Below are 24,539 nucleotides of genomic sequence, written 5' to 3'. Positions count from 1 at the left end.
TCCTAGAGACGTAACAAAATACATATAAACAGGTCACCCTTATTTATACGTATTTTCTTACAGTACATGACCAAGAAGTACAAAATCGATCACTTACTCAGATATTAATGTGCAACCGAATGTAGTTGTTTTTATGAACTCTACCTAACGTCTTACTTCGAAACTCAGCCAATTGTATGTGATCAACAGCAATCAGCTTTCATGGTCTCGATGCTTAGGCCGTTGTAGTGGGTAGTAGTAACCAATTTACCAATTTTCATCGAAGTGGCTTGTGCGCAATGAGTGACGTCACAACGATGTTTATTTATTTTGTAAATGCAGAGTTACATTATTTTCAGAAATAATAGAGCATATTAATTATTCTATCACGGAAATAATGAATCAGGATTTTCTTCTAAAAAATGCTTTTCTAGCCTGGTCTAGTGCGGGTTCCTAGAGATGTCTGTGCTCTTTTTCTTACCTCCTGCAAGAAGAAAGTTAAAATTAAGTTTATATTTGTGACTACCATACTAGTTTGATAATTGATTACTTGCTGCATTGCAAAACATTTGATTTTGAGTTTAAAAAACATCTTGCTTTTGTTAAGTAGTCAGTCAAATTGGAATAATAAAGGTGGATTTGTTTAAAAGGGATTTACAGTTGAATCGCTTACTTCGACAAAGTTATGATAAACATATTTTTTTTTATGTCCTTTATCCTCAGACTGGTAAATACTCTTCAGCTAACCACAATTTATTGAAAGTAGGTACTATGAACTAAGTTGTATCTATAAAATATGTGAGTAATAAAGAAATAGGTAAGTAATATATAGGATTTCTTTTCCACTGTTACCATATTTTTATATCGCTCACCTAGTAAAATATTGGCACATTTACAAAAATCGCAAATTCGCTTTTAACGGTCATTGTGTTTAAAATGTCGTAATTTAAACAGTGGTAAAACGACACAATTTTAGTTTTTGATATTTGTCAATAGAGGGCATAAAACGTCGTTATATCACTAAGCGCGTTTCCCCCCGCACACGCGTAAAACAACGGCTCATTGGCCAGTTCGGCCGAGTTAGCCGTGAGTAGTAGCCGTGTGGAAACTGCGTTGTCATAAGTGACAAATGTGACAAAAGGTAAGTTTTGTATAGCCAGTAAAACAAAGGCATATTTGGCAAATGTGACATGAGAATTGTAGATGTTTGCCGTAAAATAACAGCAAATTTGACTAATGTGCCGTATTGCAAGTTCTTTGACTTTAATATACAATTATGTCATTTCTGTTGAATCTTTTTAAGTTGAAAGAAAATGGCGAACCGAATGCATTCATTAACGGAATTGGCGAAGGAAGGATCCGCTTTACCACCGTTTTTCAAGAATAAAAATTTAAATGTATCTGGTAAGTGTTTTTTTAACCGATTTCCAAAAAAGTTTTTTGTGTTTGTTACCGCATTTTCCAGCGTCTGTAACCCGATTTTGATGATATTTTTTGTATTCGAAAGGTTTATAGTTGATCGCATTTTTTGATGAATTATTTTAATAAAATATGCATCTACTAATAATGAATGTATTTATAGGAGAAATGGTATCGTCAAACGACATTATGAGTAATGAACCAAGTGCTTCTACTAGTAATGATTCCGAGAAAGATAGAATAATATTATATAGTACTTTTGAGACAGGTAATTATTATTTATTACTTTTCGATTTATTTAATGTCTGATTTTTGGTACATTATTCGTTATATGGTACACATCATTGGGACTAAGTAAAATAATTTATTCCGGTAAATTGTAGGAATGACTATAGAAGATCATCAATCGGCGTCGACATCTAAACGCAAACGTTCCATATCTACATCCAGCACCGACTCTTCATCAAGTAGCAGTTCTAGTGGTAGCTCAACATCTTCATCAAGTAGCAGTTCTAATAGTTGCTCAAAATCTTCATTAAACAGTCATTCAGTATCTAAATCACGAACGTTTCAAACTACAGGTAGTATAACTAGAGTTATAATACTTAATCTACAGGTAAATGTTTTACCTAATATTTTATAATTTGTTGCAGATCCTATCTGTGATAAAGTAGTTAAATTGAGAAAACCAAATCGATTAGATTATGAAATGCTTGGTATGACTGTACCCGACAATTTATGTCCTGATTTTAATGTTAATAATAGAGATGACAAGCAAACTAACGATGATGATATTTCAGTGCAATGTGATGAAGTTATTGATACTGATATTGCTGGTAAAACATCATCGTCTCCAACTATATTTCAAATAATGAATGAGAATAATTATATTAATGAGGGATATGGTACAGGAATAGTTCAAGATTACATTGATTTCGATAAAGAAAATGAAGAGCCGAATAATAGAATTGTTGATTCGGATGCAACAAAAGATTTTTCGGCGGGCAGTGATGATGAATATATGCCACCAGCGAAAACTGCAAGGTGTAGCATTTCGTCCAGTTCGAGTACATCTCCTGCCCCCATCAATAGCAAAAGAGGAAAAAAAAGAGAAAGAAATGAGAAGAATTGGAAACAAAATGTGAGAAAGACATTAAAAAATTTAGGGAAGGATTACGACTCAAAAAAAGGTGACAAAAAAGAGGCTAAAAGAATAAAATCTCCTTGCAGCCGTTGTAAGTTTTCCTGTACTGATAAATTCACTAATGATGATCGGCAACAAATTTTTGAAACTTACTGGGCATTAGGATCATTACAACGGCAAAGAGATTTTTTGAGCACTTGTGTTACTATTCAAGACATAACATGCCGCCGTTTAAAGAACCCCGCTAAACCTAGAAACAAGAATAGTTGGTTTTCTTTTGTGAAACAGGGGCAGACCAAAAGAATATGTAAAACATTTTTGTTAAATACACTTGGAATAGGTCAACGTACACTTCGTACGGTAATTGAAGCTAAATCTACTAATTCCGGTATTCCGCCAAGTGATCAGAGAGGCAGACATGGCAAGCATCAAAAAACAAGCCCAGAAGTAGTAGAATCTGTCCGTCAGCATATAAATACAGTTCCGAGAGTAGAAAGTCATTATTTACGTGCTAACACTAGTCGCGAATTTATTGATGGTGGACTAACACTGGCTGCCTTACACCGTGACTACGAAAATAAGCGCAAGGCTGCTGATAAAGAAGTTGCGACATTATACATGTACAGCCAGATTTTTAACACAGAATTTAATATCTCGTTTTTTATTCCTAAAAAAGACTCTTGTAATTTTTGTGAGTCGTACAAACATGCAACTAGTGATAAAAAAATTGAATTAGAACAGCGATATAGAGATCATCTAAAGGAGAAGGCTCTCAGTCGTACCGAAAAAGCTAAAGATATTGAAATTTCACGTACACCAGGCAGTAATTTAATAGTAGCAATTTACGATCTGCAAGCACAACTACCTGTACCTATTGGAAATTCTTCAGCATTTTATTACAAATCCAAGCTCAATTGCTACAATTTTACAGTTGAGAATTTAACTATATTTTATGTTAACTTATTTTAATTTTAATATTATGCAATACTAAACAATTAATTTTTATTTCAGGTGACAAATACAAAAAATAAGTCTACATCATGTTATTTTTGGTATGAAAGCTTAGGGTCTAAAGGCTCTACAGAAATAGGAACTTGTGTGTACAAATTTTTGGAACAAATTGCTGAAGAGTATCCTGGGTCGGATGTTATTTTTTATAGTGATAATTGCTGTGGGCAGCAAAAGAACAGGTATAAGCTACCCATTAACTTGCAACTTGAAGACAACCAAATTGTGTTATTTTTAATAATTTTGACAGGTTTTTTTATGGTTTTGAATGACGAGACTAGCTTGCCGTTCGCCTGATGGTAAGCGATACGACCGCCCAAAAACAGTAGAAACACCATCCAACATCTTGAATTACAAAGTATTGTTTGGTACTCCACTGTGCTCGCCATCCTGAGACATGAGATGTTAAGTCTTATTATGTCCAGTAGTTACAATGGCTACAGTGTTCCTTAAACCGGAACACAACAGTCACTGCAACACTGCTACTTGGTGGCAGAAATAGGTATTGCGGTGGTATCTACCCAGGCGGACTCCCACAAATGAGACACCTACCACCAGTAGAGTGTCTCTTTGTACCTTTAACAAAAGTCACACTAGATGCTCACTAGAGTCTTTGATTTTATAGTATCATAGACCGTATTATTATGTTTTAAAATCTGATGGTGTGTTTGTATGTTTTAGATATGTATTCAACATGTATCATTATGCTGTCGAAAAACTCGAAATAACCTCTGTGTGTCATAAATTTTTAATAAGCGGCCACAGTCAAAATGAAGGAGATAACGCTCATTCGTTAATTGAAAAAGCTATTAAAAGAGCTAAAAAATCAGGAGGTATTTATGTGCCTGACCAATACATAAATTTAATACGAGGTGCCAAAATAAAAGGAAAACCCTTCACTGTTCAAGAAATGCACTGGAACAGCTTTTATGATTTAAAGTTTCTGGCCGAAGAATTGAATGTCAATTTTAGTAAAAATATCCATGGCGAACCAATAAAATTGACAGAATTAACAATGATTAAATTCACAAAGAATAGCGATAAGTACAAATATAAAATGTCTTTTGAACAAGATTGGCTAGAAGCCAAGCTAAAGTTGACACGAGGCCGTAAAAAAACCCCTTCAAATATAAATTTGAGATCGGCATATAATTCAAAAATATCTATTTCAGAAACGAAAAAGAATGGTTTATTGCAATTGCTTCGTTCGAATATAATACCTAATTACTACGAATATTTTTTTAATAATCTATGAACATAAATAAACATATGGGCTTAGAGGGACCCGATTTTTTTTATTTTAATTTGCGTTTAATTTTTAACCAATTTTTATTTTAAATAGTACCATTAGGTAAGTTTATTAAATCCCTGTTTCGTATGATTCATTGATAATATTCGATGTTCGATTTTTCTAAATTAAAAACTTTTAAAATTTGTTTGTGGTTTAATTTTATTTGATAATTTTAATGCTACAATTAATACATTCCCAGTGTCATAAATGAGACTTTTCGTGAAACCTTGAAGCAATAATGGCATATTTGCATGACTTTTCTTACTCAATTAATTCTACTAAAACCTACAAAATACCTAAATAGATGATTTTCATCTAAAATTATTTATAAAAGAACACACTTTTAGCCCATTCCATAAAATATAAAAGGCGGTGTAAAACAAAGATAAATTTTCTGTTTAAACATTTTTACAATTTTCAATCTTCATTTCTGTAAAGTACACTTTATGTAAATGTGCCAATATTTTACTAGGTGAGCGATATATTGATATGTCATAGTAATGACTATGTAAAGTGACGCGAGTTGAATACCCAGTGACGAGAGTAGTGGTTGTAGGCTCTGAAGTTAAACACGTAGATGGCAGACAAAATGAAAATCTCGTATGTACCATGGTGATTCGGATACAGTGACGTGGAGGCAATTTATTTAAAACTCACTAGATGTCGTTAGGTAGAGAAGGATAAGCAGAAATATAAACTAAAAAATGGACGCTACACTTCAAATACCTGTGAAGATGAAAAATTGAACTCAATAATATTTCTCTGGTGAGATGTTCCTCTCTCTTACTCAAGTGATTAAGAAAAAGTGCGTCACTAAATCGTGAGATAAAGCAAATATTTTCTATTTATTTGGGTATTCTGTGTATGACCTCAATTTTTCCTCTAACTTTCCATTTCTTATTTCACCTGGTGTCAGTATTATTTCATTCAAATTAAACGTGATTTTTTCTGTTATTACATGGCCTTTCTGTGGCAGCAAAAAAGTTTTAAGGCGCACACTATTGAACAACGTCGCAAAACAATTCACGCTATATTTATTCTTTACATATGCATCATTCTTCGTTATTGGCTATCAAGTCAACGTCCCGAGATATTCCGCGATGTTGATGTTTCCGGCTGTCAATGTTCAGCATCATGGGTTGCTCAACAAATGTTGTTTATAATTAATAATGAAAATATTCAAATAAAACTTAAATAATATCGATCATTTATGCCAACGTAAAATAATCCATTGTTATTACAAAACGGGATTTCCTGTTGCAATATTCTTGTTTTCGACTAAATAGAGTTTAATTTATTCATTATCATCCAACGTTGATGTAATTAACAGCGTAAATAAATATAATAATATAATTAACGTTGACATGATATATAATACTGCCATTGTTTTAAATATTAGATAATAATGATGCAAAAATTTTGTCAGAAGTGGGATTCGAACCCACGCCCTCAGAGAGGACCAGAACGCCCTGAACCCGCTTGCACGGGCAAGTTGCCTTGAGTCTGGCGCCTTAGACCGCTCGGCCATCCTGACATTGCATGTGGTTGTCGATTTTACCCTGTACTATCAATATATTATAAACAATTTTATATAACTTTAAATAATCTCAGTAAACAAATGTTTAAAATTAGAATCGCAACAGGTCCAAAGAAATTTCGTGATGTCGTGTCTCATTGTATAATTATTATAATAGATACATATATTTTTTTGTCTTAACAGGACTACTGTGATAATACAGTACCTAACATTGTTACATAAGATTATAGATATGGCTGATTTATTAATGTAGACATACAATATAAGAATCAACAATACACAAATAATGTGAAAAACATTATGAAAGCCACGCTGTCTGGAATCATCATGCTGGTACTCAACATAACCAATTATATTTCTATACGTTCAAAGAGTAAGAATAGCAGTGACCGCCGCACAGTCTGTTTATTGAATGAACCGATTTCGTGGCAGTTTTCGTTGTACTACAATATAAGATAGAATCAAGGAAAAAACTATAAAGAATTCAAAAAATTATAGCGGTGACTAGTAGCAGACTCCCTGTCCGTATAGGTCGCGGTACGTTGCCTGCACGATACACTTCTGACATCTTTCCGACCAATGGGGTATGTCTGCGCGCTCACCGGAGAGTCACGTAGTCCATGCCGCGCGAGTGTACTTATGTAAAAGTTAGTTGTTAAGTTCATTAAAGTTTACGATGCAATATTATGGACTCTTATTGAAGTTGACCCACCCCGACTATAAAATATGCTTGGGATAAAATAATGCAAACTTCCACATGACTATAAAAGTGAGAAAAAAAATATAAAAGTGAAAATAAAACTCCCCTTCCTCCCCTGTCACAAACGCTATTAAACTATAACTGCCGCCAAGCGAACTACTTGCCTAATTTTTTTTTAAAAATAATTAGTGTGCCAAAAACATAGTATAAGTCTTTTTTCCCCGAACGGGTAGGCAGGGACGCAACTAGTGCACCCACTTTTCGCCGTGTGTATTCCGTCTCATGATGTGATAGTGGTCAAGCCTACAGCCCTGTTGGGCGCAAATTCTAGACTCCGGGCTGATGCTGAGTAAAAAATACAGCATCACTTTGCCTGTCGGGGATTGAACCCAAAACGTCGACTCTACAGTCCTACCGTAATACAACTACGCAACCAAGGCAGTCCACACATATTGTAGCTTACCGTTAACTCTATTAGACGATCGATACAGCATAATTTACTATGCGTGATATAGTTAATAATTTAAAAACACATTTTTTGTTCGTGTCATTGTGTATTCAGCCTAGTTGTATGACCAAGAGTCTAGACTAATAAAATATCATAATAGCTTAATCCCCTGTGGCCTATCTCAGCAAAGGAATTATAATAATATGAAAATAAAATTATTTACCTGACATAGCATTATAATGCGATACAAAAACTATTTAAGTTAGTTTTGTTATAATGAATTTTATAATAATATGTAGTGATGTTGCAATTTAATCAAAGATTTTTCTTTATATTTCTTAATGTAACGATTTTATGAAGATTTTAAAATTAAGTGGGCCATTGATGGTTCGGTTGCTTCAGTATAATAAACTGCAGGCTATTTTTAGCTTCATAGTGAAAGATAACAAATATTTGCCTTTGTCGTTGTATCTAACTATTCATATCGCCGTAATGCAAGTCTATGTAATACCGACTACGAAACAAGGTCGAAGCCTGCATTTAAAATGATTCATTCTTTGTTTTCATCTTGACTGAGTCACGAGATGCTAAGATCACTCACTTGCAAACACACATAAATATAGAAAAAGTTCGCGGTATATAATGTTAATTTCTCCATATACGGAATTAAGAAAACACGGTTCATCGATTTTTTACTCAGTGTGACACAGTTGACTGAAATCAACACTATCGAAGCGCGAGCGATCAGTGACAGTTGGCTTTATACATTTGTGCCTTAGTATCATCTTGTGCAATAAAAACAAAATTTTCTAGAATCAGGTGAGTACAAACTCAGAGTCAATAGCCTATTCATTATTAATTCTACTTGATTTTAAATAGACCGTTGTGACGTTTTTATATTTTAAAAAAGCTTTTGTTGTAAATAATTTTATTTAGTCTTATTTATGTTGTTAAAAATTTGAATAATTAAAGGCAATAGATATATAAGTAATATTGATCAAAACAACTTTACCATAGTTTATTAATTATTAACAAAACGGTTCTTCGAGTTGTCTCTACATAGAGTTTGTGTTTAAACTTTTGATTCTGCTTGAGTGTTTATATGATTAGGTAATATTAAATGTCTTGTCTCGGAGCTAAGTAAACATATACATTAACATATAATATTATAAACCTACTTTAAACTTATACATTACTTTTCTTCCTTTTTTATAATTGTTTATTTGGCGAATTCCAATAAAACGACTGTACGGTTTCGATGCAAGTTTTACTGTTTTCAAAACCGAATCAACATTATAAGGTATAAAAACAATAAAAACGAAATAATACGAATAAAGTAAAATCTATGCAACGGTTACTCTAAATTATAAAACATGACATCGTGCAAAATATAGGGCAATCAATATTTATGTATTTTCAACTAGGTAAAAAAGATATACATTGGGAAAATTGGGTACTTCAGTTTCACTTTTACCTTCCCCTTCAAAGATAAAAATCGTAAGTGAGTCTGCGTGGACTAGAAATCATAGTTTGGATAAATGATCAAGATTCTTGATCCAAAAGTTCTCATTTCAAATAGCTCATCTCCGAGATGCAATAAATGCAAGGTCACAGCGATTTACCAATAACGCATGCGGGAAAATAGTTGACAGCAATGTAAGGAGTTGCGTGTGGGTTTGAGATTGAGTCATAGGTGTCGAATCGGAACTGAATCAGGCTGTATCGTCATCAGTTTGACGCTGTAGACGTCATAGGATTTGGAAAAAACGCGTTCTTTCTTTAAAGTAAAATTTTAAAGGTCAAAATTGATCAAAATAATGGTTTTATACGGTATATAAGTATTTTTTAAAAAGGGAAATTTGAAAGTGGTAAATGTTAACATTTATGGAGAAAGATAGGAACGACGACGCGACGTAATCAGTATTGTTTAATTGGGTGCTTGACTTTCATATTTGGCCGCCCTATATTATATTCGTCGATTAGCGTTTACTCAGATATCATAAAACAGTCCCTAACAGCTCATAGACATGTGGAGTAAATATTTTCAAAGATTACCGATAGATGTCGTTGTATGAACATTCCGACTTCACGAAAAACAATATAATCATTTTTGTATATTTTGTAAATCCCGGTAACATTGCATTTTTTAAATATTTTTTCTATTAGATCATGTCTTTAAAATCCCATAAATAGTGTTAAAGCAAATATTTCTACAAAGCTTGCGCTTAACAAAAATCTTACTATAACTTTCATTTTATAGAATTTATAATTACTGCATTGATATTGTCATTACATTCCAAAACTTTTTTTGAGCGGCATTGTGGCGACCATAGGCTGGAAAAAATAGATTATCTATCTAAAACAGTTAGAAGGTCAACTTATCGCCATGTACCGGGTACTTTTTATTTCAGAATCTAGACTAATCAGTACCAGTAACATCAGGATAAAATTTTTGACTTTACTCGACCCGAAAATCGAATTCGAGACCTCAGCGCAGTAGTCCAATGCGGTAGTCGTACTGCGTAAGCAATACCTCCGCCGCGTCAGTCAAAATGTTCTAAGTTAAAATACAATATGCTCCATACGCTGTCGCTTAAAGCCCGTGTAGGTAATTTGAAGCGTATCGATCGATACCATGATTAGCGTCTGCTCACAGCTGTCTGTTTGTCACGCATTTCCATTTTATCCATATGAGCAATAATAATATTGCTGGCGTAACTTTGAGGACAATTACCTTGGGAATAAAATGAGTCATTATTTTTATATTAATTGAGTAAATGGAGTATTTAGTAACTCTACAATTAAATAGAGTATTTAAATGTCATGGATGTAGTCTATTAGTATTTAGACTATTTCGATTCCCAAAGGTTTTCCGCGCCTCGGGATTTTAATTAGGCTCGCCATCGCTTACTTGGCGAGAACAGCATCTGAAAAGAATAATAGGGGTTGATATATGAAGGGAGTATTTGTAAGGGTGGTAAACACTTACCTCCTTTAAGTTGTCTGACACGCGACTTAATATCTTGTAGTGGTGCCGAAGGATCGAATAACCCGATCTCTGCCGCTTCCCTTTCGTAATTTATGTAAAATGTAATGATCATTTGAACGATTTGCAGAGCGTATTTATGCATACTAGTACTTGTATAGAGTGTCAGGTTCTCTTTTGGAAAATGTCGCCCCTCGACACTCTTGTGTGAGTACTACTGCTGGAATGTATTGCTTACAATAAGTCGTGATATTTTCCATCAGGCTAATGAATTTCTCGTCAAATTATTCACTTATATAAAAATACCGTCAGCCTTGCTTGTTAATGTTCTCTATTATATTAAATTATCTCCTTCAGTAATAGTAGGAGATGAAGTAATTTGTTACTTCATCTCCTACTGTGCAAATTTGATAGAGCCACTGATTTAACCCGTGAATTTTCTGAATTTCATTTTTTTTTTATAAACACATCTTACCCGAGTATGCTTGTGAAAAATAGCAACGAAGATATATGACATAGAGTTGAAGGCAATGAATAATCATGATAACAGTAATATGTTTTGTTCACAGCCTGCTTCAACTACGACAACAGCAATTCGCCGAGAAATAAAGCCGAAATGGAGAGTGCAGGTGAGATTTAGTAATTTCATAAATAAAAATATTGCCATAATTCTTGGCAATAAATTTTTTTCTCATTGTTAAGTATAAAAATTGTTAGTAAATTCGAACATCCAATTAAATCTTTCCGGTACACAATATGAGAATTTATGTCCACATAATTTTACAATTCATATTATAGTAAAAAAAATGTAATTGGTAAAAGAAATATTTCGATTAAGAGTATGGTATTTAAATTTAAGAGTTATTGAAAAACAAAATCAGAAGAAGAAGTTATGTAGGACCAGCTTAGGCATATTAAATACTATGTAACGGCTTTTAACTTTAAATATAGGTACTTACTTTTTCTTTCAGAATCGATAAACAGAAAGTTGTCTTTTATTAGTGACTTTTGATTTTTCCTCTATAAAGTATTGAAGAAATAATTATAATTATTCGACATGTGTGATGGTTCGCATCAAATTGACAATTTATTTAAATAGATAATTTTAGTACGTCCTATTTTCATTTGAGAAAACAAAATGAACTTGACATATATAGAAAAAAACATCAATAATGCGATACCAATATGCGGGCCTAGTATTTAGGTCATTTTCTATTTGTATATATAGTTCCTGATTTTGATAATCAGTATAATATATTTAATATAATTTGTTAAGTTTTTGTTAAATACCTAATTTAACAAAAAAAATGGTTTTGTTGTTTAGTGGCGAATATAGCCTGTATGAACCTCTCTGAAAGTCTGATATTACAGCTACGATGATTTCTCTTAGAATAGTAAAGTGGCTTAAGGGGGTGTAAAATGAAAATTACATTTTATTGATATTGATGTTGTTTGAAACTTACACTTTTTTATTTTAAATCTACTGTTCGAGTAGTTTATTGTAGTGTTATTTTCAAGAACATATGTATGTGGTTTCATTTAGTATCGCAATCTTAATATGGTTCTGTATAGATATCATTCTGAGTGGAGTAGTCAGAGTTAGAAGGTATAGCTGTGAATTTGTGTTATCATTTATACTTTTAAGTGTTATAATAAAGACATAATAATTTGTACCTAAAGTAATAATCTCCATTTTAATAGGTTTGTTCCTATTGCTAATAAGATTCCTATCATTTACATTGTAAGGATTACAATTGATAGCGTGTACCTTTCAAGTTCCACAAGCTTTTTAAGTTGGTACTTAAAATTTGAATACAACTCTACAATTCGATTGGAATTAAATAAGTGTAAAAAAAATGATTGTTATTCATTTGCAATAACCATATCACCACCACATCTTATGTCTATATGAGTTCCTAGTCCTTATTAAAGTGTTCTAATTATATTATATACCAATTTAGTTGAACCCTCAAAAGACTCAGGAAATAAGCGTGTTCCTGGCAACCCTAGGTCAGACCGGTATGAATCATTATAAAAGGAGGACATGTTACCACGTGCTAAGGGCGATTATACACGCGATCGTCCGTCACACATGTCACGCCAGTAAAACGCTGCTGCGACTCGCGAGGCAATGAACTTCTTTAAACTGAAGAACGTTTACGAGGGCCACGTCTTACCTTGTTGTTTTGTGTACTCTGTATTAATATATAAAGGTGAAGAGTTTGTTTGTTTGAACGCGCTAATCTGATGAACTACTAAACCGATTATGAATGAATGATATGAATGAATATGATTGATACTTATAGGGAGCTTCCTATGAGTAATAAAAAAGGAAAAAATAAAGTAGTTACACATTATTATCCCTGTTCTAGACTATTTTTTTTATTTTGGGAAAACATTTTTTCACGAGAGATGAGCCGCAGGCAAAAGCTAGTTAATTGGTGAGACTTAGGGCGGTACGTGATCACACCTATATTCATGAAGGGGTAAGCAAAGAACCAAGTAGTGACGAGCCTCCCAATATTTTGAAGCGCATAGCCATTTTAAAGCTAGAGATTTCTTTCAAACAACTTGGTGTTATTGTATAGTAATAGAACACTATTTGGAACCTACTCCACTTACTATCGCGCAGCAGTTTACTGCGTTTTTATTAAAAAGTACTGTCTTTATTTGACAGACCTTGAATAAATACATCACAAAGCACGTGGCGTATAAAAAATTATCTTAACCTCAACTGAATAATTAATTTTCCTATTTAAATCAGTTGCGAATAGCCTCGAGGTGTCATCGCGGCCGGGGATCTTATTCTGCGACCTATATACGACCGGTTGTGAGTTGCATGCATTGTCGACTGTCGTTTATTCGGCGAAGGACAACCCTAAGTATATCTAGACTCGGGTATATCCGGCTCATGGTGGTATAATACCATATTAGGGTTATTACGAATGCTGCTTGATATAACATTTGTTTGCTCATTGAAATAAAACTATTTTGCGGATTTTATCGCGGTTATTATATTATAATTTTCTCCCGACGTTTCGAAGAATTTGCTGCCTTCGTGGCAACGGGGCGAACTAAGGTGTTCATCAGAAAGGTCAGAAGAAAATTGTAATATAAAAACCACTATAAAATCTGCAAAATAGTATTTTTTCAATGTCTAACATTCGCGTAATAAGAAATCATTTGCTTGGTAGTTCTCGAGTAAAATCCATGTTTCGGATTCTCAGTCTTACACACACACACATCATCACGCATTCATCCCTGAAAGGGTATGCGAAGAGGTACAACCAGGGCACCCACTTTTCGCCAAGTGTGTTCCGACCTATGATGTGATAGGGGGCGAGCCTATCGCCATATCGGGCACGAATTACAGACTCCAGGCTGATACTGAGCAGAAAAACCAAAATATCACTTTGCCCGACCTGGGATTCGAACCCAGGACCACACAGCGCTGCCGTATCGCACATGCGGTACAACTACGCCAACGAAGCAGTCAGGAGTGCTGAGTCTTAGCTGTCGCTAAAGCAATTGGATGATGTATCGCCAAACACGATCGAATTGTTTTATACCTCCAACAATTTAAACCTCGCAAGCACACTATTTTATTTTCACACTCCATTTATTCCAACGTCTCGGTCTGATTTTCGTCATAGTGCCTACCAATATGAGATACTCCTATGTCATTTGTTTGTGATGAGTTACACACGATTTACCACAGTCAATGGTTGGGCACGGCTTTTTATGAAATCATATCGTACTTTGGCTGATAATTTTGTTTTCTGTAAAAATACAGTATACAAGCCAGTAGCGAAGAGTACGTATTGCCCGATTTCTACTGGCTTGCCTTTATGTAGTTTATATAGAATCTAATTATCATTAAAACGATTTGCAGACCGCATTTGTGCATATTAGTACCTGTATTACGAGACTTTCCCGCCCTCACACCCACCACTACAACTCCAGTAAGCCAGGATCAGCAGTGGCACGCATTTTATGACACCGAGCAGTGAAGGTCGGCGAGTCTCAGGGAAAACTAATACACCATTATCCCGCAACGAAATTAATCAAATAGAAAGATAGGGAGGAGTTGGAAATATTAATTGTCCACTTCCCTCCAGAGCAATGCGGGTGACAAAATCATGATGTAAGGAGGCGATTTAACCTCAAGGATAGGGACGTTTACAACTAGATAAGCTAGTTATAAAGCACCACGGATAAAATTAAATGAAAAGGTCCTATCACATGAGCTGTTAGATTTGATTACAATAGGCATGGCAAAAACGCCGGAAAGCACGGAAATTCCGTTTAGTCTCAACAAGGTCCATGAAGTATACAACCCCAGATGTCATTTGCATACTGTTTAACATGATGTTGCGCTCTTCATGCCAGAGACCACACTCCCAAAGTACGTGATGAGCAGATTGTTCAACCTCGTAACCAAGTGTAGTACCTGTATGTTGTGTTGAGTTCCCTTTTGGAAAATTACATTGGCCGCTGGTACAAGCGAAACTTTGCTGGTGGTAGGATATATTTTATATCCGCCCGGATAGCGATCACTATACCCAAGGTGTTAAAACCCACCATAGTGGCCACGTAAGTGTGTCGCGTTCCGGGATCAGCCTGTGTATATCCGGTTCTGACAGGCCGGAATAATTATGACGATTGTCGAGGGGTAATCATCGCTCTTCAGTCGACATTGTATAGGACCCCATTCCACTCACCATCAGGTAGAGTGGGTTTACTTTACCATACCTGTACAATATAAGTTATGTTGTGTTCCAATTTGGAAGTATTTGAAGCTATTGAATTACTGGCATTGGTTTTGAATGTCCCCTATTCATAATCTCGTTCCATTGGTCTAGAGCCGATTTGGCTTAGTTACTGACCACCTGTCCAACGTTGACCGTCTTTTAGGAATCCAATATCAGCATTATGAGACTAATTATGAAGGGTCAATGAAGAGCACAGTGCAATTCCACTCAAGAGTATCGTTAATCAAAATTTTAGGCTGTATTGCAACTGTATAAAGGCGTTTATGCGTGGTTACCGCATAATTAAAACCGTTTTACCATTAAAACTTACTATAAGGGGACCAACGTGTATTGTATAAATTATTAAAAATAATAATTTTAGCCTATTTTCATAACAAAACTACCTTTAAAATATGTCTAGCGCGTTGTACCGTTCGTCGATATTGGGGACAGAATTATTAATTAGCTGAAAACGTCCAAATCAATACCTACCTATCTTGTGTGTGAAAAAAAATGTGCTCTGAAGGTTATTGCAAAGTTCTCCTCGGTTTATATCAACGTTTTATTAATTGGGCATAATGATAGTTTCAAAAAATTAAATGATAAAATTTCGATATAAACTTCTAATACGTTTTAAACTGGATCGATCAAAGAAAAAATATTTCCAATATAATTGGTGTTGAAAACTTAAGTGTAAAGAAAAAATTACCTCCCTTTTTGATTTGAAAAAGTACCTACCTACATTTATTTTCAAAATGCTCTTTGTAAATAAGTACGCATTAGTTTGATTAAATTAATTTGATATAGTATACTTTACGTAAAATTTACATAATGCTACGAATTAATTACTTTTATTTATACCTACATACATTCCAAGCATGTAATTTTCGAAGTAGACACAGCCCAAAGAAAATATTTTCGCTTTCAAACCAACCAGTTTGTCGACGCGACTGAAAGGTTCAAGACGTATTTTTAAATCGTCGCGATGTCCACGAAATATCAATTATAATGTTTTTTTCTTAACACAAATAATATTCAAATAGCAGTCATGTATCGTGGCAAGCCGAAGACGAGATCGAATAGTGAGTTTTATTTTCTTTTTTTATTTAAAAAAGGAATACTTTTTACTGGTCAGCTTCACACAGTAAAACATAACAATAATAATGCGGCATGACTAACGCATGTATTTTTAAAAAAAAATAGATTTATTCTTTCTTTGCGGTCGCAGAGCTTTTGAACTATGATAACAAAAATACGCCTAATGATTAATAATTAACTAGACATTGACTGATATCGATTGGTTCGAAACGTCTGCTTGGCAACCGTTACATTAACACGTGGAAGTACTATGTTAATGAAACATTTGGTGAGAAAATTTTATATTGGAAAAATTAAGTTTTATTAGCTCATGATTTATGATCAAATTATTTTTACTAGTTTTCATTTAAAGTGTATGTGCGCGTTACACTACATGACAAAATTATGAAAATTTTGTAAGAATATTAGGCGAGGTCAATGAACTAGTTAAGAATCCTAGATTTCGCGAAATTTAATCGTGCGCTTACTTTTCTGCGTGCAGTAAGTGTTTGACGATTAAGGGATAATTTTTCATCTACCAGATAGAAATTATCTATTACAAATTTATACTGAAAATAAAGTGAGACAATTTGACAACTTTATACTGAATTCTGTCATTTTTAATTCGTTTGTATTGTACTTTATCCCACGAATAAATTTTATTTAATGATGGAGAAATCAGCGCTAAGTGTCCCTAAAATAAATGGATTATAAAAGTGTATCTAAGTATTTTATCGCTGCGTTCATGATTGCGTGTTTGAAAAACAGTTTGGATAATTGATGTGTATACCATTTTACTAAGTGGAATAATAGTGTTTATCATAGGTATAATAGCAGTTATTATAGCATAATGACGCAATAAGAAAAATTTGGGTTTTGTGTATATCCAATTGTTTTTGGGTATTTAATTATGAAATCACGCTTTCAACACGTTAACAATCTGAACTATAAATATGCGATGGTTTTATTTACGACTTTCATAGTCCATTTTAAGTTGAACTCCGAAATGTAAAGCGGTTTACGTCTAGTTTCTGTGATAAATTTGATAAATATAAAGAAAAAAATATTGTTCAAATATACTATTTTGCTTACAAAAAACCTTTATACGAAAAACTTAATGCTGCATTTCTTTATGTAATTACTTAGTATATACGTCAACTAACAGAATGAAAAGTAACTGGATATGCAGTGGTTGTTCGTGAAACTCTACTTGTGAGTATGCGTCATTCCGACAGGTTTTGGTCAATGCTTATATGTAATGTTTATACATTCAGTTTTCGGGTTTTTGACGTTTATACAATAGGCTCAATGTATAGGCTACATTTTACATTCGAAAACAAACAAAATGTATTTAAAAATCGAAATAGAGTTCGTAAATATGTTTGATTAGACGCATTTTTTAAAGTAAACTGATTTTTTTATTTATAAATGACTAGTAAACAAGAAATAAAGGACTACTACATCAGGTACTAATATTTAGACGATCTAGAATTTCACTATAAAACAAACGTGAATAGTGTTTAAAAAACATTCTAAATTTTAGTTACGGAGCACTGATACCTCACAGTCTATTAGATAGATGGGATTGCAAAAAAAAAACTTAATCATATTTCGATATCATCCAAAACTCAGAAAAACAATTCAATTTCGCCTCAACCGAAATCTACTGCACTAAGTTTCGAATGAACATCTCTCGAGTTAGCTTAATTAATTGGTAAACTTGGTGTTTAACATTACAGTAGCATGGCACAGACCGCTCTCGGCGACCTCCCGACAAGAGGAGGAGCTGATGAAGAACAGCGAACGCGCGCTCGCCGCCGCCACCGACCCTCTGGAGAAATTGCGCCTCATGTGCCTCTCCCGCGGGGCCTCTGGCATTCTGGGACTTGGAAGGTAACTGTCTTTCACTTTATCTTTATTTAATATGTTAAAGATAGGCCTATCGTATGGGAGAGCCTGTGTGGGTATAGCCTGACCAGGTAAATAAAAAACCTGCTTTGAAAGCGCCACATCAGCTTTTTCGTTTTAAAGTTAACGTTGTTAGTAGAAAAATTATTTCCATACTTTACTACAACCTGGTGAGGTATTTTTTTCTATCAAAAAGGTCGACAAGTCTATTTCAAGTATATAACATGATTATAATATTACATTTGCACTTGTAGTATTCTACACGCTATATGCTACGTAGACAATAGGAAAATATCAGCAAATTAATAATCAATTATATATGAAACATTTGAATGGAATTCTCGGTATACATGCCATAGTGACACATAATATATAGTGTAAATTCCATATTACAAACATGCATACTACGATTACTTGAAAAATATAACAAAATAATATGCTTGAGGTATTTAAGTATAATTATGATACCATTCAATAATAATTACAGGATTTTCCGAAGAATGGACGACGACGGCAGCAAGCAGCTAAATAAGGAAGAATTCATAAATGGAATCAAAGATACGGGCCTAGACCTCACCAAGGAGGTAAGATTATAACGCCATTCAACGTATACTGCCACAGTGGCGTATGGCAGTGTGACTTTTGCTCCGAGTTCTTATGTTCGAATTCCTGGTCGGGCAGAGTGATATTGGGTTTTACTGCTCACTATCTGCCTGGTGCCTGGAATTTGTGCGTTTATGGCGATAGGCTCGTTACCTATCACATCGTAGGACAGAATACACACGACAAAAAGTGGATGCACTAGGTACCTTTCTGCCTACTTCTTCAAGGATAAAAGACGTTAGTGCATTTCCACCTAAATCTTTAAGTCCCAAACTGAAGATAAAAAAGATGCACAACTAGAATTAAAGTAAAAGAATAGAAATGAAGAAACATAACTGGGTGTTGAGTTCTTTGACAATCTCACAAAAGATACGAAACGTAACATCAATCTACTGCTTTACGTTGCTTTTCTTTGAATCGTACTTATTTAAAACCAAAGTCAGAGGGGCCTACTCCGTCTATAGGAGTGGATACGTCTTCTGGTAATTACGGGCGTTCTATTCGAAGGACGGCTTCGATAGCCTTATAGAAAAGGGACAAAAAAAATACCCTATTTAATTATACGGCTATCAAAATTGTCCTTAAAACGCCCGTGATTGCAACAATACGGATACACACCCGTAGTACAAGCTCCCTGACCTTGTAGAGATAGGACGTATTCGTCTAGATATTAAAGCGGCGATAGCCTAGTTGGGTGTGGAACGGACTGCCAAGACGAATGTCCGCAGGTTCAAATCCCAAGGGCACACACCTCTGAATATTCTAAAAATCATGTATGTATTCTTTGTGAATTTATCGTTCGCTTTAACTGTGAAGGAAAACATCGCGAGGAAACCTGCACATCTGAGAAGTTCTTTATAAGAATTTCGAAGGTGTGTGAAGTCTACCAATCCGCACTAGGCCAGCGTGGTGGACTAAGGCCTAATCCCTCTCAGTAGTAGAGGAGGCCCGTGCCTAACAGTGGGACAGTATATAATACAGGGTTGATATTATATTATTTTATAAGTACTCATTGTTTCTCTCGTAGGAGGCGGAGGATTTATTCAAGAAGTTCGACTCCGACAACAGTGGCTCTATCAGTCTTGATGAATTCCTCGTGCATATTCGTGTAAGTTTTAATTTAGATTTTTAATAAACAAAAACACTTTAATCTAGAAATCATAGATTCCGATCCTACTAAATCTTCCTTTCGGTGCTGGTTTCAGTTTTGGGTAATTTTTTTGAAATTCTGCTGTTTCCTATATGACGCTAGTTCTGTTTCGATCTGATTGCCCTCCAACTCAACAATGTTTGCTATTTGCTACCACGATTCATCAATGACTCAGTATATTTAGTTTTTTATTGCATGAAACATTACTGATTTTTTTCCTAGTAAAGTAATATAAGTAGATATTATTTATAGGTATATTAATGGCCTAAAAGGAGTCACTTCACCCAAGTTCTATGCCTGACCTCTACATACAATATATTACTAATTGTTATGGGAAAAATATAAGTATTATTATTCCTGGAAATATGTAATATATTATGTTTGTATATCGATTGAGTCATATTTTCATAACAGCATAACAAAGTGACTCCACTACTCCTAAATAAATACTAAGTGGAACGGCGTGCAAATAATGTGTTGATTGACGAGAGATGATTATCCCTCGCCAGTCGTTACAAGATTGCTAGACTGAAAGAAATTGATTAGATTTCGTATGCGGTCTCTAGCCTCCAATGTCGGAGTCGCGACGCAACATAGTCGAGCAAGCGTTCAAGAAGTTGGACAAGACCGGAGATGGTGTCATCACCATTGACGACATACGCGGCGTCTACTCAGTCACAGCACATCCCAGGTATGAACTGTCTTATTTATTTATTTATGGTTTCGGATTACTAGTAGACGATGCACAGTAACAATACAAGCAAAAAAAAAAATAACAAAAATACGCATACAACATTAGCTAAACTCTGTGCTCTTCAAGGAGGCAACCGAAGCCTACGTGTATTAGCTTACACCACTAACAGGAACTTCTAAAATCGTAACAATGATTTACTTTTATTTATATAGAAATTATTTAAGCATAGAGTTGAATTACAACCTACTAGGTATACACACGACCTTGTAGAGATCACAGGAACCTGCCGAATGCAGACCTCTTGTAAAATCATTAGAAGAGGCCTATGTCCGGCAGTAGACATCCAAAGGCAGAAGAAGGACGAAAATACTTCAGAAATATTTAATTTGTAACGAAATGTTTTTGCTTAGATACATGAGCGGTGAAGAGTCTGCTGACGTCATTCTGAACAAGTACCTGGCCAATTTCGAGAGTGATGGATCTGTAGATGGAAAGGTAATCTACATAAAAAATATTATTTTGATTATAGTTCCATTTTAGTTAAATTCATGCCTGGACTTATTTATAAGGTATGTTGGTGGAATGAGCATTAAAATTGTTTTAAAGGTCCAGAATATGTTACATTTTAAACCATTTTACATGGCTTATTTAATGTTGATTTTTGCTGCTGATAGGATAAATTTTATATTTACCCGGATACCGACCACCGTACACTAGGTATTAAAACCCGCCATAGTAGCCCACGTCAGTGTATCACATTCCGGCATCAGCCTGTGTATATTTGGTTCCACCAGGCCGGCATAATTGCGTCAACTGCCGAGGGGTAACGATCTCTCGTCAGTCGACATTCTATTGGACCTCACTCCACTTAAATGTGGTTTAAATTTCATAATTACTGATATCTAACATAAATTATTATCTTCACTAGGTAACGCTCGAAGAATTCATGAACTACTACAGTGGCATAAGTGTTTCCATCGACAACGATTGCTACTTCGACCTGATGATGCGACAAGCCTACAAGCTTTAAATGTATACTCGTCTCTCTCCCTCACTACACACATGCACCTAGAGCGAGAGGGATCACGATATATCTCAATGCACCAAATATTTTGTATAACAAGTTTATTTAATAAATTGTCGTGTGTTTTAAGATTCTACTTATGTTAATTTCATTAATAAATTCTATGGAATATAAGTGATAGTCTTTTATTGGTTAATAATATGTTGATGTGGGCGTGGATGAAGAACGAAGGTGTATTACACTTCTGTCTACCTCTGAAATACCCCTTATATGGAGAAACCGACTGGATATTAGTTACTTTTTTGAATCGTAGATCATAGAGGATGGTAGAGTTTAATGAACAAATGAAACTTTTAAATAATTAAAAATATTTCCTACGAGTGATACATTTGATTTAAGGCTGTTGACAACGTTCTTGCAGTAATAAGACTACCCGTTATCCAAGAATTCATATTAGATCAATGTAGGACGCTAGAGGGATATATGCAAAAAAATAGGTTCATCTAATTACTACTAATTAAATAAAGATTCCAAGGCCGCCAGACCTGCCTTATAAGTCCAATTCGCCCCGTGACCACGAAGGCTGAAAAGACTTTGAGAAATTTATAAATGATAAATTAAAATCACGATAAAATCCGTAAAATAGTTTTATTTTAAAGTCTAACATTCGCGGAAACATAAGAAATCATTATTCTTTCTTATTAGTTTTATTTACTTTTGTTTGGTGATATTTGTTACCGACTTTCGAAAAATAGGAGATTCTTAATTCGTTTTTCTCAATTCATTGGGTGGTGTGGTGGTACATTCTATGGTTTTTTGGATAAATATAGGAATATACTTTAAGACCTAAATGAGTAACAGACACGAGTATCTAGGTGGTCAGTATGTTAGTTATAAATCAGTCATAATCAGTGTTGGGCTGATGACGTCGATATTACGAGAGTTGCGATTCAGTTGCAGCTTAATAATGGATTTGAGTGTGGGTAAATGACATCTGTTGGTAAAAAAATAAAAAAGCACGTCACGCATTTATTCACGAAGGAGTAGGCAGAGGTACAACTAGGGCACCCACTATTCGCCTGTGTTTTGTCCCATGTGACGGGAACGAACCTATCGCCACACCGTGCACAAATTCTTGACTCCGTGTTGATACTTAGTAGAACAACCCAATATCACTGCTTGACCCGGGAATTGAAACTGGAACATCAGAGCCTTGTCGTACAGCGCACGCAATACAACTACGCCACCGAGGGTAGTATTTTTTTATCAACAACTTATTTAATGATACCCTCATGATACTCACTATTTGTATACTATTTTTTGAATGTCATCGGCTTATTACCGATCATTTACTTGTGTATGAAGTTTCTAATTATAACTTATCTTGTAATACTCTTTAGTGTCATCTAAAGATTTGGCGAAAAATCTATTTTATTACAGAACAGAAAACGATATTCATTTTGTCTTTGACGTCTCATATTTTTTTTGAGTATTTATTTCTATTTTGCAATAAAATTCATGTTTTCATATAAATGAGACGATCCATTGGACTTTTTCATTTTGTTTCAAAAACGGTGACCAGGACCTGGTAAGAAAATTGAATATTATTTATTACATTAAATCTTAGTCCACTCATAATAATAAACAGTAATGAGAAATTGGAACGTAAATGAAATGTACTATCTTATGTACAGGTAATGAAACACTGGTGGTAGGTCTCTCATATGTGAGAATCCTCCTGGGTAGGTACCACCGCAATGTCTATTTCTGCTGCAAACAGCATTGTGCAGTCACTGTTTTCTTCCAGTTGGAAGGACATTGTAGCCCATGTAACTACTGGACATAATAAGACTTTACATCCCATGTCTCAGGATGGCGAGCGTAGTGGAATACCAAACAATACATTGTAATTCAAAGTGCTGGATGGGGTTTTTACTGTTTAAGGGTGGTCGTATCGCTTACCATCAGGCGAACAGCAAGCTCGTCTCGTCATTCAAAGCAAAAAAAATATATAATAATTTAAGATTTAATATGCAAAATATTTTGCAGGTCACTCCTGAAACATGTGTCGAACAGTACACGCGCTCTTACAAACAGCAATATGTGGCATACAAATGTTGGTCCGGGTCTTCATGACCGTCATTCTCATGATTGAGAACGTCATTAGAATGGTCCTGCAGACGATGTACAACTTCATATCGTTTATACTGCAGATGATATCGCTCATACCGATATGCGTGGTGTTCCTACTCACTGCGCGCCTAAAATGCTTCATGTGCGGGGGAGGTGGTCCCTGCCCGGTCAACAGAGGCGGGACGTGTGACTGTCTTATGTCTGCTTTGGCTATAGTCATCCTCTTCTTCATATTCAGAGCAACAGGGGTACTAGACAAGATCTTCTATAGCCTCGGCTACACTAAAGCCAAGGTATTAGCTCATAGATTCGTCCCCACGCCCGGCGATATCACCGAATGTTCTAGAAACGATACGGAATATGACTCTAACACTACTCCAGGAAGGCTGTTCCTTCGGGATGACATCGAGACGACATCTAACAACAACTGGACAACAGTGCTTTACTATTTTGCATTAAATTAAACAGCAAAATTGCAATGTATCGTTCTTTGATTATGATAATTATATAATAATGATTTAATGCGTTTCTCTTAATAATATAACACGTTAAAACTTGATATTATTTAGATGTAGTTTTAAAAATTGCATATATTTGTTAATACCTACGAATCACGGGGATGGCTTGAATCAGTATTATTGTATCATAATTCATAATTGTAAAAGGCACACGTAGCCTTTTTAAGCA

At 34.7% G+C, this 24,539-nt stretch overlaps 3 protein-coding genes and 1 non-coding gene across 11 annotated transcripts in view; 3 read left to right on the top strand and 1 right to left on the bottom strand.

The window, feature by feature from the left end:
- LOC115454952 (calcyphosin-like protein) overlaps positions 1-21,893 on the top strand; it is a 63,825-nt gene extending 41,932 nt beyond the window's left edge. For 2 of the 4 annotated variants that reach the window (XM_037443534.1, XM_037443535.1), the window contains exons 2-8: positions 11,082-11,141; positions 18,080-18,233; positions 18,736-18,832; positions 19,879-19,959; positions 20,568-20,692; positions 21,106-21,190; positions 21,624-21,893. In XM_037443534.1, coding sequence (XP_037299431.1) covers positions 11,082-11,141; positions 18,080-18,233; positions 18,736-18,832; positions 19,879-19,959; positions 20,568-20,692; positions 21,106-21,190; positions 21,624-21,725 — 704 coding nt within the window. In that variant the 3' untranslated portion in view covers positions 21,726-21,893. Of the gene's footprint in view, positions 1-7,904; positions 8,346-11,081; positions 11,142-16,211; positions 16,346-18,079; positions 18,234-18,735; positions 18,833-19,878; positions 19,960-20,567; positions 20,693-21,105; positions 21,191-21,623 lie in introns of those variants that run through there. The other 2 variants (XM_037443537.1, XM_037443536.1) reach the window with 2 other exon arrangements.
- On the top strand, positions 635-4,984 carry LOC115452563. Of its 5 annotated transcripts, XM_030181131.2 has the most exons (8): positions 635-1,120; positions 1,283-1,383; positions 1,562-1,666; positions 1,782-1,979; positions 2,052-2,114; positions 2,199-3,472; positions 3,554-3,732; positions 4,232-4,984. In XM_030181131.2, the coding sequence occupies exons 2-8, from the start codon at positions 1,293-1,295 to the stop codon at positions 4,803-4,805; spliced, it is 2,484 nt and encodes an 827-aa protein (XP_030036991.1). In that variant the 5' UTR covers positions 635-1,120; positions 1,283-1,292; the 3' UTR covers positions 4,806-4,984. The 5 variants fall into 5 exon arrangements, with proteins under 5 accessions (XP_030036991.1, XP_030036993.1, XP_030036989.1 ...); XM_030181133.2 differs by lacking the exon at positions 1,782-1,979; XM_030181129.2 differs by having other exon boundaries at positions 2,052-3,472.
- Positions 6,262-6,375, bottom strand: Trnal-caa. Its single transcript has 2 exons — positions 6,338-6,375; positions 6,262-6,306 (listed from the first exon to the last, which is right to left on the bottom strand). It is a non-coding gene; the product is annotated as a tRNA-Leu (tRNA).
- Positions 21,894-22,411: 518 nt separating the features above from the next.
- Positions 22,412-24,374, top strand: LOC115452568. Its single transcript, XM_030181141.2, has 2 exons — positions 22,412-23,307; positions 23,769-24,374. Exon 2 carries the CDS (start codon positions 23,783-23,785, stop codon positions 24,314-24,316), a length of 534 nt encoding a protein of 177 aa, XP_030037001.1. The 5' UTR covers positions 22,412-23,307; positions 23,769-23,782; the 3' UTR covers positions 24,317-24,374.
- Positions 24,375-24,539: the final 165 nt, after the last annotated feature.

The sequence above is a fragment of the Manduca sexta genome, chromosome 26 (genome assembly GCF_014839805.1).
Source record: "Manduca sexta isolate Smith_Timp_Sample1 chromosome 26, JHU_Msex_v1.0, whole genome shotgun sequence".
NCBI classification, from domain to species: domain Eukaryota; kingdom Metazoa; phylum Arthropoda; class Insecta; order Lepidoptera; family Sphingidae; genus Manduca; species Manduca sexta.
This window is presented reverse-complemented; position numbering and strand designations above follow the sequence as displayed.